The sequence below is a fragment of the Mytilus galloprovincialis genome, chromosome 3 (genome assembly GCF_965363235.1).
Source record: "Mytilus galloprovincialis chromosome 3, xbMytGall1.hap1.1, whole genome shotgun sequence".
Lineage (NCBI taxonomy): Eukaryota > Metazoa > Mollusca > Bivalvia > Mytilida > Mytilidae > Mytilus > Mytilus galloprovincialis.
The window spans coordinates 1,792,918-1,806,134 of NC_134840.1; the positions used below are offsets into that span (position 1 = coordinate 1,792,918).

Genomic DNA, 13,217 nt, shown 5'->3' on the forward strand with positions numbered 1-13,217 from the left:
ACGGTTTGAGTTTTATTATTCTATAATTTATGATATGGGTTTATCCATGGCACAGGTTGTACAATTCATGGTGTTGAATACATCATACAAAGCAAATGCTCTTTTACCAGGTGGTAATTGATTACGAGACTTATCTGAGTTCACAGTCCAGTCATCGTCTAAGAGAAGTCTTTAATAAGAAATGTATAGAATGTAGGTAAATCCTATGTTAATAATATATGACATTATAAATATGAACAATGTAGAACAATGATGTAAATAAGGTCATAAAACAACATTGAAATGTATTTTCAATTGAAAAGTAGCTTTAATTGTAAAAACACGTCAAACCGGACTTTTAAGTATCACGTTCTCATGTGCAATGTTTTCTAAATCCTTGAAAGTTTTAATAATTATTTACGTTTTACATAAATACATTTGTCTTCAGGACTAGAAAAAGCCGGTGGTTTACCTTGAACGATGAAATATGTTACCACATACGACATAATACATATTTCAATTGTCTATATAAGAATAAGTCCGTAAACAATGTGTTACTTCTACAATCAAGCTTAGTATTAGTGCAAAGTCGAGATTATCGCATTGGAGACTGGTCAAAAGATTTTATAGAGGTAAGAAAATATATGAAAATAAATGCTTTTAAAACATGATTGAATTCAAACAATTTTCACATAAATTTCATACTAAATTCATTGTTGTAATATTTAAATAGATAACTTTCTAAAACTGCTTAAGTATTTTTTTTTTTTTTAAATAATATTAAAAAAATGGTTTTTAAATAAAAATGCTTTTTTAATTTCTACTTCGAACAAAGCTAAGCGAGCTAGAATTTTGACATTGTTGTATAAGTTTCATTTGCATCTTAAATTTTTGAAGCAAAGTGCACTAACAATGGTTTTAATTGAATGATATGCAGGAGATTTTAATGACTTTTACGATTGCTCAGTCGACTTTTTGATTTATAAGATCAGTATGACCTGTGAACTCTCCATTTTTGTAGATATCATTTTTGAATACCGTCGAAGATTGAAATAATTGCATAGGATAGGAATTGGCATCCTTCATTTTGTGTGGTCTTTAGAGTATTACCATCTTCTTTTTAAATCATGCTTGATTTACAATGCTTAATATAAAAGTTTTAACTGATAGTGAAATTATATCCACATTATATACGTTCGTAATGAATGACTTAACATTGAATATTAGATCTAGAGTTGTGTGTTTTTCAGCAGATACAACCTTGATAAGATGTATGTGTCTTATAATATGATATAAAACATAAATATGTAAAATAAATATGATTAACATTCTAATTTTCAGATAACAATACATTAATTCAGGTCATGACGAGACTTATAATCGGTCTACTGTTATATGTCCTTGATCCTACATGGGCGAAAAAGTGAGTAATTGCACTATACCATAAAACAGACAAAGATATATTCTAAACCGTTGAACGAATAGACAGACAGAAGTCATTAGATATAGATTACCATGGCATACCAAAGACAAAAATTTAAGGCAACATTGAATAAAATAAATTAAAGAAAAACGAAATAGAATAATGTAAAATAAATAAACAAGAGAAAATAAAACAAACAAAACCTGAAAAAGAAACAACATTTCGTAAAAACACTAGGTAATCATCACCGTTTGTAAGAAAAGTGACTGAAAGCAATGCCTTATTTTGTTTTTATGTGTGTTCACTTTCTAGTACATATATTGTGACGGTCCCACGTCAAATACGAGCTGGTGCAAAGGCTGATATCTATATAGCACCTTTTAATCCAATTCAACGAAATGTCAATATAGTGGTTACACTTCTGGATAAAGACAATACCACATTAGCAAGTAAACAACAGTCAAGTTATTCACTGCGTGAGTATACATTATAAAAAAAAAAAAACGTTAAACATATAATAATAAATAAGTGCATCAGACGGGACAAAATGCTATTTTAACGATAATTGAACTTTTATCTTTAATCCGTTCATAAAAAATTACAAACATACACACATTTAAAGGATTAGGAGAAAAAGAATCTAGATAAACAATTATTCATAAACAAAAATGTCTCATATAAGCACTTGTAGTGCGAGATCATTTGGTTTTCCTTCGCTATTCAAAATTTTAAGTTGGAGAATTATTGATGAAGGTAAATACCACATTAAGGTAGGGATGGCCGTAAATTAGTATGTTAAGGTAGCAAAACACAGTTAGAAGTTTAGTTTCGCATTATGGCCCCTGTGAATATTTTAAATATGAAAGTTTTTGAACAATAAAATTGATTTTTAGATAATTGAAGAATAATACAGCCATCTTAGTGGGTTTATATGAACATTTAGATTGTTTTTAACATGTTTTATAGGCCATTTATATGATTGACAGTTCGTATTTTCCTATCCGTACCGTTCATAGGTCCATAAATCATTGTAGTGTTTATCAACAAAGATTTTGCGCTCGATCTTTTCAATTCAATCTTATGGAAAAACTAGCAGAAATGCATATGATTTTTTTTTTGGACCACTTGATAGATATAAACCTATGGATTCAGGAAAGGTATCACTGTAATTGATGGAAATTTTCCTTTAGACCAAATTTTGGAGACCTTTGTGACATATTCAATCCCCTTTTTTGCTATATTGTGTATCTAAGAAATGCTAATTGTTGCCATGGTTACACCCAAAAGGGATTATATTTTACCGTTATGACCATTAAAAATCAAATCTATGGCAGATTATCTTTCTATAAGTATATACATGCATAACACACATATAAAGCCTTCTTTTTTAGACAGGAAGGGAAAGAGGGTGTTTAAAAATTATGAGTGTCAATTTTAAGTTTTTTTCCTAACTGTGTATTGCTACCTAAATGCTGCAACATTCTGTATGCACTGTCACAAACCGGAAGCCGGAATTCCGGTGGTTGTGATAATGTACTATCACCTATGGCGCAATCAGATGTATGGATGTCTTACGATTAGACATGTTTCCTCCTAGAGATAGGAAAATATATAGCGACATATGATATCCAAGCCCTCGGTAAAAAAAATCGAACGTTAACCTAAATCAACAAAAGAAATCAATGAACACAACTGTCATATTACTGACTAAGTACAGGAATTAAGCGAAACTTAATATATAAATTGTTGACTCATGTTACCTCATATTATCTGTTCTGAATTTCATTTTTCCTTAAATAAATATTATGTTCAAGAACTGACAGTTTCATTGGTCATTTATGCATATTGTTTTAATTTACACAATACGAGAACTTGATTCCTGATTAAGGTCTTGTGATTTAAATTTCAGGACAACCTGCGGTGGTCAAATTAGACGTGAGTTTATTCTTAGCATTTTTAAGGTTTGATAATGACTTAAATAACGAATAAGAATTAAATGTTGCTTTGTTTGTTTCAGTAAAATATAAATGCACTAGTGGTATACCCTGAAATATTATTCACATTATTCAAATTACAAAGATAAGAACCGTGGTCGATTTTCACCTGTGACGAAAAGTGACAATTTGTCTAAATATTCCTTTATTCTTTTTTTCGACACAAATGACGTCATTTGTCGTCCTTAAAGTTAAAACGACTCCTACAAAATGGATTGTTTCACTAATTATGAGACACAAATGCACAAAAATATTTTTGTTAACTCAAAGGATCAGAGAAATCTTCTTCAAATGAAATACAAATCACAGCAAACAACAAGCACTATTAGTTTGTGTATTGAGATGTTTATATATACTTATTGGAATGTTTCTTTTACTGAAGGTACCGATAACAATCCCACAAGGATATGATTACAAGATGAGAGTCAAAGTTTCTGGAGGATTGTCGTTTGACAAAACAGTAACAAGAATACAGGCAACTAGAAAGGCGAGCTCTATCTTTATACAAACTGATAAAGCAATATATAAACCTGGAGACTTAGGTACATTTCTCAATATGAAAATTTGATAGTTCGTCATAGATTTATTAACAATAAAATGTGCCTGTAATGTTTCACATGAAACATTAATTAATGAAATTATGCTTTTAAACCGAACTATCATAATCATTTCAAATTTAATTTGTTTTTTTCGTATAAAAAAAACACACTAGAAATGAGTTGTTGTCCCGCAAGGGTGGACATCATATTTAATAAAATGTATGTGAACACCGAACCGAAAAGCAAATGTTAGAAAACGCCGAATCCGAAAACAAAATTTAAATAATGCCGAATCCGAAAATAAAGATGTTAGAGAACGCCGAATCCAGATTTTTTTTTAAAGAAAACGCCGAATCCGAAAGCAAAATCAGAATGTCGAGTAATTATTATTTTTTAAGTTGACAAAAACAAAACACAATGTACATATTTTTGATAATATGTGTTTTTAAATGAAACCTACATAGTTTATAAAGATATTACAGACAGTTTGTTTTCCTGGGTTACTGAATGTTGTATAAATGATATTTGCACTTGTTTTTTTTTTTCTACAATAACAACTCCTTCTAATCTTTATTATGTTTATCTGTATCATTGTTATTGTTTTTTATGATTCTAACAACACTCATTTTTATTTACCACAGTTCAGTTTAGAGTATTCGGTACTGACCCTAGTCTTAAAGTCCGAAATGATCCACTTAATATTTTCATACAGGTAAGATACCTATAGTTAATTTGATGTTTGGTTTGTTCATATTTTCTAACTGGGGTAATCAGTCACCTTTTTCGTACTTTGTTTTGGAATCTAACATTAACAAGAAATATTATTTAACTTACCTCCTATACATTTCTTGGAAATGGTTAGTTAAAAGCAACCGCGTGGAAACCATGTATATTTCGTATGGAGTTAGTAGATGTGGCTTATTTCAATACACGATAAATAGTGGTGTTACGTCCCTTTATAAAAACAGCACTGCGTTGAGGAAAAGTTTGAAAGGTTTCATTAGATGTTGAAAATTAGGATGCACGATTGAAATGAATTCATACAACACATTTAAAGATAACCAGCTATTATTATAAAAAAGAATGGTATGATTGCCAATGAGACAACTATCCACAAAAGACCAAAATGACACAGACATTAACAACTATAGGTCACCGTACGGCCTTCAACAATGATCAAAGCCCATACCGCATAGTCAGCTATAATAGGCCCCGATAAGACAATGTAAAACAATTCAAACGAGAAAACTAACGGCTTTATTTATGTAAAAAAAAAATGAACGAAAAACAAATATGTAACAAATAAACAAACGACAACCACTGAATTACAGGCTCCTGACTTGGGACAGGCACATACATAAATAATGTGGCGGGGTTAAACATGTTAGCGGGATCCCAACCCTCCCCCTAACCTGGGGCAGTGGAATAACAGTACAACATAAGAACGAACTATAAAAATCAGTTGAAAAAGGCTTAACTCATCAGATGGACAAAAATACAAGTGGACGTGGCCGGGTACTTATACATCCCGACACAAACAGACGCAATGAACAGATCTGAGAGTACTCGCAGTTATCGGACAGCTAGTTCAAAGCCACTAACAACTAATAAAAAAATCATTCATCTTAGACTAAACTATCAATCCGTACACATCCAACATCCAATGGATTTAGTGTAAAGACGTTCGCAATAATATGTGTTTTTAAATGAAACCTACATAGTTTATAAAGATATTACTGACATTTTGTTTTCCTGGGTTACTGAATATTGTATAAATGATATTTGCATTTTTTTTTTCTACAATAACAACTCCTTCTAATCTTTATTATGTTTATCTGTATCATTGTTATTGTTTTTTATGATTCTAACAACACTCTTTCAAACTTTTCCTCAACGCCGTGCTGTTTTTATAAAGTGACGTAACACCACTATTTATCGTGTATTGAAATAAGCCACATCTACTAACTCCATACGAAATATACACGGTTTCCACGCGGTTGCTTTTAACTATTCATTTCCTAGAAATGTATAGGAGATAAGTTAAATAATATTTCTTGATAATGTTAGATTCCAAAACAAAGTACAAGAAAGGTGACTGATTGTTCGCATTTGTTTTTGTATTGACCAATGAAGGCAGACTACTTATACTAATGATATTGAGGATTTGATCACTTTGACAGGCTACTAGTCTAAATATAACATGTAAAGATAGTCGGCAAGATGAACTCGTTATATCTAAGTGACCTAATACGATATGTATTGGACCAGTAAATTACATATGGGGATTCGACCTTTACTTTCATTCGATATGGAATTTACTGACCCCATACATTTCGTATAAGGTCACTAGCACACTTTGTAACTAAAAATATTCAGAATGTTTTATAACTGAATGTTACTTTCATAATTTCGACACTTGTAGTTATCAATGAAAGAAATTATGATTTTTTGGACTAAGGAATAGTTATCATACTAACAAAGTGGTAAAAATGAATATGGATTCCTATTTATATATAAATTGAAGTATCAACGAAACATGTGTCATTTCAGGATCCCAAAAATAACAGAGTAAAGCAGCATCTTAAAGTAAAACCTGTTCTGGGTGTTTTTACTGGATCATTTCAACTTTCAACATTAACAAATCTAGGAACATGGACAATCAAAGCAGAACAAAGGGTATGTTTAACATTATCAGTAAAACTATAATTTAAAAGTATGTTGTACAATATTTTAAGTATGCTCTAGAAATTTATAAGAAACAAGTATATTGTTCAACTTGTAAGTGGAAGGTATCTTGTACAAATTTTATATTGTACAACACTGTTAGTTTCAGACATTGTGAAAAAATAATCAGTCAAAAATATGGTGTACCACATTATAAGTAAAATTATTAGGGTACAGCATTATAAGTAAAATTATTAGGGTACAGCATTATAAGTAAAATTATTAGGGTACAGCATTATAAGTAAAATTATTAGGGTACAGCATTATAAGTAAAATTATTAGGGTACAGCATTATAAGTAAAATTATTAGGGTACAGCATTATAAGTAAAATTATTAGGGTACAACATTATAAGTAAAATTATTAGGGTACAGCATTATAAGTAAAATTATTAGGGTACAGCATTATAAGTTCAAAATATGTTTTACAGTATTATCAGTCCAACGTATTTTGTACAACATTATAAGTCACAGATATGCTGTACAAAATTATCAGAAAAAATTATGTTTTACATACATGCAATTATTATTAATATTTTGAATGAGTTCAAATATTGCTTAATTCATTAATTACAGACGAGTTTTAGATTCCAAAGCATTTAATAAATATTTTGTAGAAATATTCTGGCAGTGTATCATTCAATACGATTTCGAGGTCATTGGAATCTAATGATAAAAAGATCATGTCCATAAAATAACCGTTACTTTGGAAAGACGTTATAATTATAGCTTAATTAAATGACACAATAGATTATAAAGGCATATGGCATTCTCCCTCGTGGGTACTTGTATCTTTTTTACGAACAGACGCTTATGCGTTTTATTTACTTAGTGTTTATATACATTTATTGAGGTAATGCGGTTTTAGCTATTCTGGTTAAACTAATTCTTTTGGAGCAGAATTTGATTATTTCATTGTTTACGATGAAGAGGTCAAACAGGTTCCTGTGAATTTAACGAAGTATCATTAGCGCTGTCGTGGTTTACAGTTTGTGTTTGGTAGACTAATTCTTAGGAAGATACACTCATTCATTATCATTTTACGCATCATTTAAATGAAATTATTATAGTTTACATTGTATTATTTCAGACAGGGGAAACTTCAAAAACCTTTGACGTAGAAAGAGTTGGTGAGTACATCTTTTTTTTTTTATCAAGTAGTGCAAATAATAAAACCTTCCTTTATAGTAATATGACAATTTTTTCATTCTATCTGATTTATAAAGAAGTGAAAACTGTCAATGAATAAATGCGTTAAAGGTAAATTAATGTATCGTTCCTTCCACATAATAATTTTTCTGTTGGGGATGCAAAGAAAATAGTTGCTTTTAATCTACTCCAACTAAGTTAACACACCTCTTATAACGTGCTTGTTATGAATATAGTCATGGTATATGTCAAGTAGTAAGACGTTTGTATTTTTATATACAAATTTGTTAAGGCATCACATTCTAACTGTTTCTGATTCTTAAATACAAATGCAAAAAAAATATCAAACTTCTTGAGAATGTAAAGTTGTTCTGTATTTATAGAAACAAGTTTGTTATAGACTCTAAGCTTTGTTAGTAATAAGACTTTTATATATATAAAAAAAAATCCCACGATCAAATAGCATGTTATGTTTTATGTTTTAGTTTTACCTAAATTTGAGGTCAATGTTGTATTGCCCTCATTTGAACTGAAAACCGATCAATTCTTCACAGTTACAATTAATACAATGTGAGTATATCTAATGAAAATGATAATTAACACGACTTTGTAATTTACAATTATTGGCTATTAATGGTTGTCAGCATTGATGTGTACTGACAAATTTCAGGCAAAGCAGTTGCAATAAAAATTCACTCGAGCTTTATTCAGATTGCATGAATAACATTATCAATATATTATGCGAGAAATACATTTGTGGAGTTATCTAAAAGTACATATGTGTATCAATATGAGTGGTATTGCAATTCACAGTCTTGGTTGACATATGTTCTATTTTCAAATACAATAAAGAAAAGAAACGGTGTATGTGTCAAAGAGACAAAAACCCGTTCAATCAGCAGAAGACAGTTCAATGCCATCAATGGGTCTTCAACACAACGAAAAAAATCCGTAAAAGGAGCATGGCTTCTGTCAGTAAATTCAAGTACTCTCACATTTGTACTTAGTGTAGTTTTAGTTGTATTATGCATATCCTGCTACAGTTCAGTCTGTGTTTTATTACATGTTTTCCTGCTTCGTATCGATGTGATGAGTTAAGTATACTTTCACTGATTGTTATAGTTTGTTCATATGGAGTACTGTTTCACCACTTGGATAAGGGAAAGGGTGAGGCGCATGCTAACATATCCCCCCGCCTCAGTGCTGGTGTGCGTGAAGCTAAGTCATGAGCCTGTAATTCAGTGGTTGTCGTTTGTTGTAAATCATATTTGTAGGTCATTTATTGGTTTTTACATAAAGTAGGTTGGTAATTGTTTTCGTTTTGTTTATTGTCCCCAAGGGTATCACCAGTACTGTAGCTAGTACTTCGGTGTTGACATTAATATCAATTATATGGTCATTGTTATAACTTTACTGTTTGGAAAGAATGAATTATTCGAAATACTACAGATTTGTTTGTCCAAAGCATAGATAACCTTAGTTGTATTTGGCATCATCGGTTTTGAATTTTGGGTACTCAATGCTCTTCAGCTTAATATTTATTTAGCTTTCGGAACTGAGCGTCACCAGTGAGTCTTATGTAGACGAAACACATGCCTGTCGTATAAAATTTTAAGCATGACAACCTTAATATTTAATGTTTTACATGGTCATTCTTGGGCCTTTTGTATCTGACTAGGCTGTATTGGTTTTACACATTGTTTAATATCGTACTGTGACATCTATATCATTAAGTTCATATCTTCCCAGACAAACCCCATAAACTTTGAGGAATGAAAAAAACACCTTTCACCGGCCTCTTGCTAGAACTAGCACATATTTTAATAGTTTCATTCCTTCCACTATAAGACTTTGGAATAGTCTTCTATTGAGTTAACAAAAATTCCCAAGTTTGGGTATATTGAGAAATGGACTGGACAAGTTGTATAGGACTGATGAAATATTTAAACCTTTCAACTATTGGATAAGGAAACTTAATATAAATTATTGTCAACTCATAAATGATGCTTCCTGGTGAGTCTTATGTAAATACGTTATTGATACACCTCCATTATCCCGATAGGGAGTGTACACTGATTCAACTATAATCTCGCAGCTCTCGAGGGGTGTTCCGTAAACGGAGGGATATACGTACATTGATATGGTTATATTTCTAAATTAACTGTTTACAAAATTTTGAATTTTTTGAAATACTAAGGCTTTTCTACCTCAGGCATATAGTACCTTAGCTTTATTTGGCAAAACTTTTAGGAATTTTGGTCCTCAATGCTCTTCAACTTCGTACTTTATTTGGCCTTTTTAACTTTTTTGGAATCGAGCGTCACTGATGAGTCTTTTGTAGACGAAACGCGCGTCTGGCGTATATACAAGATTTAGTCCTAGTATCTATAATGAGTTTATTTACTACCGCGCTGGGTCGATGCCACTGCTGGTGGAGATTTATTTCCTCGAGGGTATCAACATCCCAGTAGTCAGCACTTTTTGTGCTGACTGCATTATCATTGATATGGTTATATTTATAAGTTAACTTATAACAAAATTTTGAATTTTTTGAAATACTTAGGCTTTTCTACCTCATGTATAGATTACCTTAGCTGTATTTGGCAAAAATTTTAGGAATTTTGGTCCTCAATGCTCTTCAACTTCCTACTTTTTTTGGCTTTTTTTTTTAACTTTTTTTGGATTCGAGCGTCACTGATTAGTCTTTTGTAGTCGAAACGCGCGTCTGGCGTTTATACAAAATTTAGTCCTGGTATCTATGATGAGTTTATTTAATTATACATACACACTTACATGCTAGCACCCTAAAACCTCATCTGTTTAATCAGTTCTTATCCGAAATCACTTTTGTGCAAACTGTAATCACCATGTTGAGGATAACCAACATTTCATTTTTATTTACAATGATGCAAGATAGATATCCTACTTGATTTCATTTACACCATTGTTGATAATGTTGACATACATATTAAATTATTACTTATTTTCATGTGATATAAATATTGCTATTTTTAAATCTGTTCAGAAATATATCAATGACACTCAAAGTTTTTTTTTTTAAATTAACTTAATTTTATATTATTTAGTTTTATTTTTATTTTTTTCTCCTCTACTTCAACATTAATTTATTCCACTTAGTGAGCTATGTGTCTCTTTGAAGCCAAATGTATATAATTCTAATGACTTATAACGGATATTTGCCTAAATACTTAAATATACTTTACATTTAGAAATCAACACTGTAAACATAGCTCGTGTGTGCTCATAAGTAGCATGTATGTTCCACTATATTGTATGCTCGTGTGTGCTCATAAGTAGCATGTATGTTCCACTATATTGCATTATTTTAAATACATACAATTGCTATAATTGAATAATAACTGTTGAGATACACGTTTGTAACAATTTTTGTCTATTTTTTTAACTGTTTAGGTATACGTTTGGAAAGCCAGTCGAAGGGGACGCAGAAGTGACATTTAAACGAAGTTGGACGACTGATAAACAGATTGTGAAGAAATTTAAGGTTCATTATCGCAATATATTTTTGTAATTAGTACACTGTTGATAACGTTAGATTTATCGTTATACTCAAATAGTTATCAAAGGTACCAGGATTATAATTTAGTACGCCAGACGCAAGTTTCGTCTACATAAGACTCATCAGTGACGCTCATATCAAAATATTTATAAAGCCAAACAAGTACAAAGTTCCAAAAAGTTGTGCCAAATACGGCTAAGGTAATCTATGCCTGGGATAAGAAAATCCTTAGTTTTTCGAAAAATTTTAAGCTTTGTAAACAGGAAATTTATAAAAATGACCGCATTATTGATATCCATGTCAACACCGAAATGTTGACTACTGGGCTGGTGATACCCTCGGGGACGAAACGTCCACCAGCAGTGGCATCGACCCAGTGGTGTAAATAGTTATTAAAGGTACCAGGATTATAATTTAGTACGCCAGACGAGCGTTTCGTCTACATAAGACTCATCTCAAGACGCTCATATCAAAATATTTATAAAGCCAAACAAGTACAAAGTTGAAGAGCATTGAGGATCCAAAATTCCAAAAAGTTGTGCCAAATACGGCTAAGGTAATCTATGCCTGGGATAACATTATTCATATAATATAGAATTTCAAGGATATAAGGAAATGAGCTGCAACTGAATATTAGCTGTATTTGGCAAAGCTTTTAGGAATTTTTGGTTCTCAATGATCTTCAACTTCGTACTATATTTGGCCGTTTTAATATTTTTGATTCGAGCGTCACTGATGAGTCTTTTGTAGACGAAACGCGCTTCTGACGTAAATATAAAATTTCAATCCTGGTATCTATGATGAGTTTATTTACAGGTAAGACGAGGGGCATCTATAGATCGGAATGATTAGAAAGCAATACATTGTTGATTTGATTATAGACAATAAAACATTTTAATGAATTCAGCATTCAACAGTGAAAAAGATACAGTTATATCGGTGTTTTATGGTGTTGGTGTTGATGTTTTAACTCGAAGTTTTTCAACGTTGATGTTTATTTTTAAATCTTATTGTTAGATTTGGTTGTTATTATAAATTCAAGTTTGGTTATTTAGCTCTTGATAAATCTTGATATTTATCTTTGGATTTCTCTTTGTGGAGCATATTTGTTGAATATAAAACCACAAATCAAGTGCGGACTCCCCATATATATATAAAAGTGTTTTTTTATTATCATTATTTAGCATCAATCATTTTCACACCTGTCATTCAGAAATAAATGTTAAATAAACGTTACTTTGTAGATAAAAGGGAAGGCAACGATCCGGGTTTTAATGAGTGAGGTGGCTCCTACGCTTGGAACTTCCATAGAAGTCATAGCTAAAGTAAAGGAATCCATTACTGGTTTTTCGGCAGAGGACAAAGGCTCTGTTAGAATTTATGATACACCAGAAAAACTCACTTTCTCTCCCAGGATGCCTTCTGTATTCAAACCGAATATGGAATATGCCATAATTGTAAGTACTTATTGTAATAGAAACGTAATCAGGTGTGAAACAATCTAACATATTTTTTTAATACAATTAATTAAATACAATTATTGAGGCACAACCCTAACATTCCTTGAAAATATTTTCATGTTGTGATCATTTTAGTTTAAAATTGAGAATGGAAATGGGGAATGTGTCAAAAAGACAAAACCCCGACCATAGAGCAGACAACAGCAGAAGGTCACCAATAGGTCTTCATTGCAGTGAGAAATTCCCGCACCCGGAGGCGTCCTTCAGTCGGCCCCCAAACAATTATATTTACTAGTTCAGTGCTAATGAACGCCATACTAAACTCCAAATTGTACACAAGAAACTAAAATTAAAAAGAATACAAGACTAACAAAGGCCAGAGGCTCCTGTACCTTTTCTTTTCTTTTTTCTCT

The 13,217-nt window shown here is 31.3% G+C and overlaps 1 protein-coding gene across 1 annotated transcript in view; it reads left to right on the forward strand.

Moving 5' to 3' along the window:
• Positions 1-469: 469 nt before the first annotated feature.
• Positions 470-13,217, forward strand: part of LOC143066911 (CD109 antigen-like) — a 53,593-nt gene continuing 40,845 nt past the window's right edge. Inside the window, exons 1-11 of the mRNA XM_076239751.1 lie at positions 470-611; positions 1,321-1,402; positions 1,715-1,878; positions 3,312-3,337; positions 3,779-3,938; positions 4,577-4,647; positions 6,486-6,611; positions 7,748-7,787; positions 8,292-8,376; positions 11,239-11,329; positions 12,589-12,801. Of these exons, the coding sequence (XP_076095866.1) occupies positions 1,344-1,402; positions 1,715-1,878; positions 3,312-3,337; positions 3,779-3,938; positions 4,577-4,647; positions 6,486-6,611; positions 7,748-7,787; positions 8,292-8,376; positions 11,239-11,329; positions 12,589-12,801 (1,035 nt within the window). The 5' untranslated portion in view covers positions 470-611; positions 1,321-1,343. The remainder of the gene's footprint in view (positions 612-1,320; positions 1,403-1,714; positions 1,879-3,311; positions 3,338-3,778; positions 3,939-4,576; positions 4,648-6,485; positions 6,612-7,747; positions 7,788-8,291; positions 8,377-11,238; positions 11,330-12,588; positions 12,802-13,217) is intronic.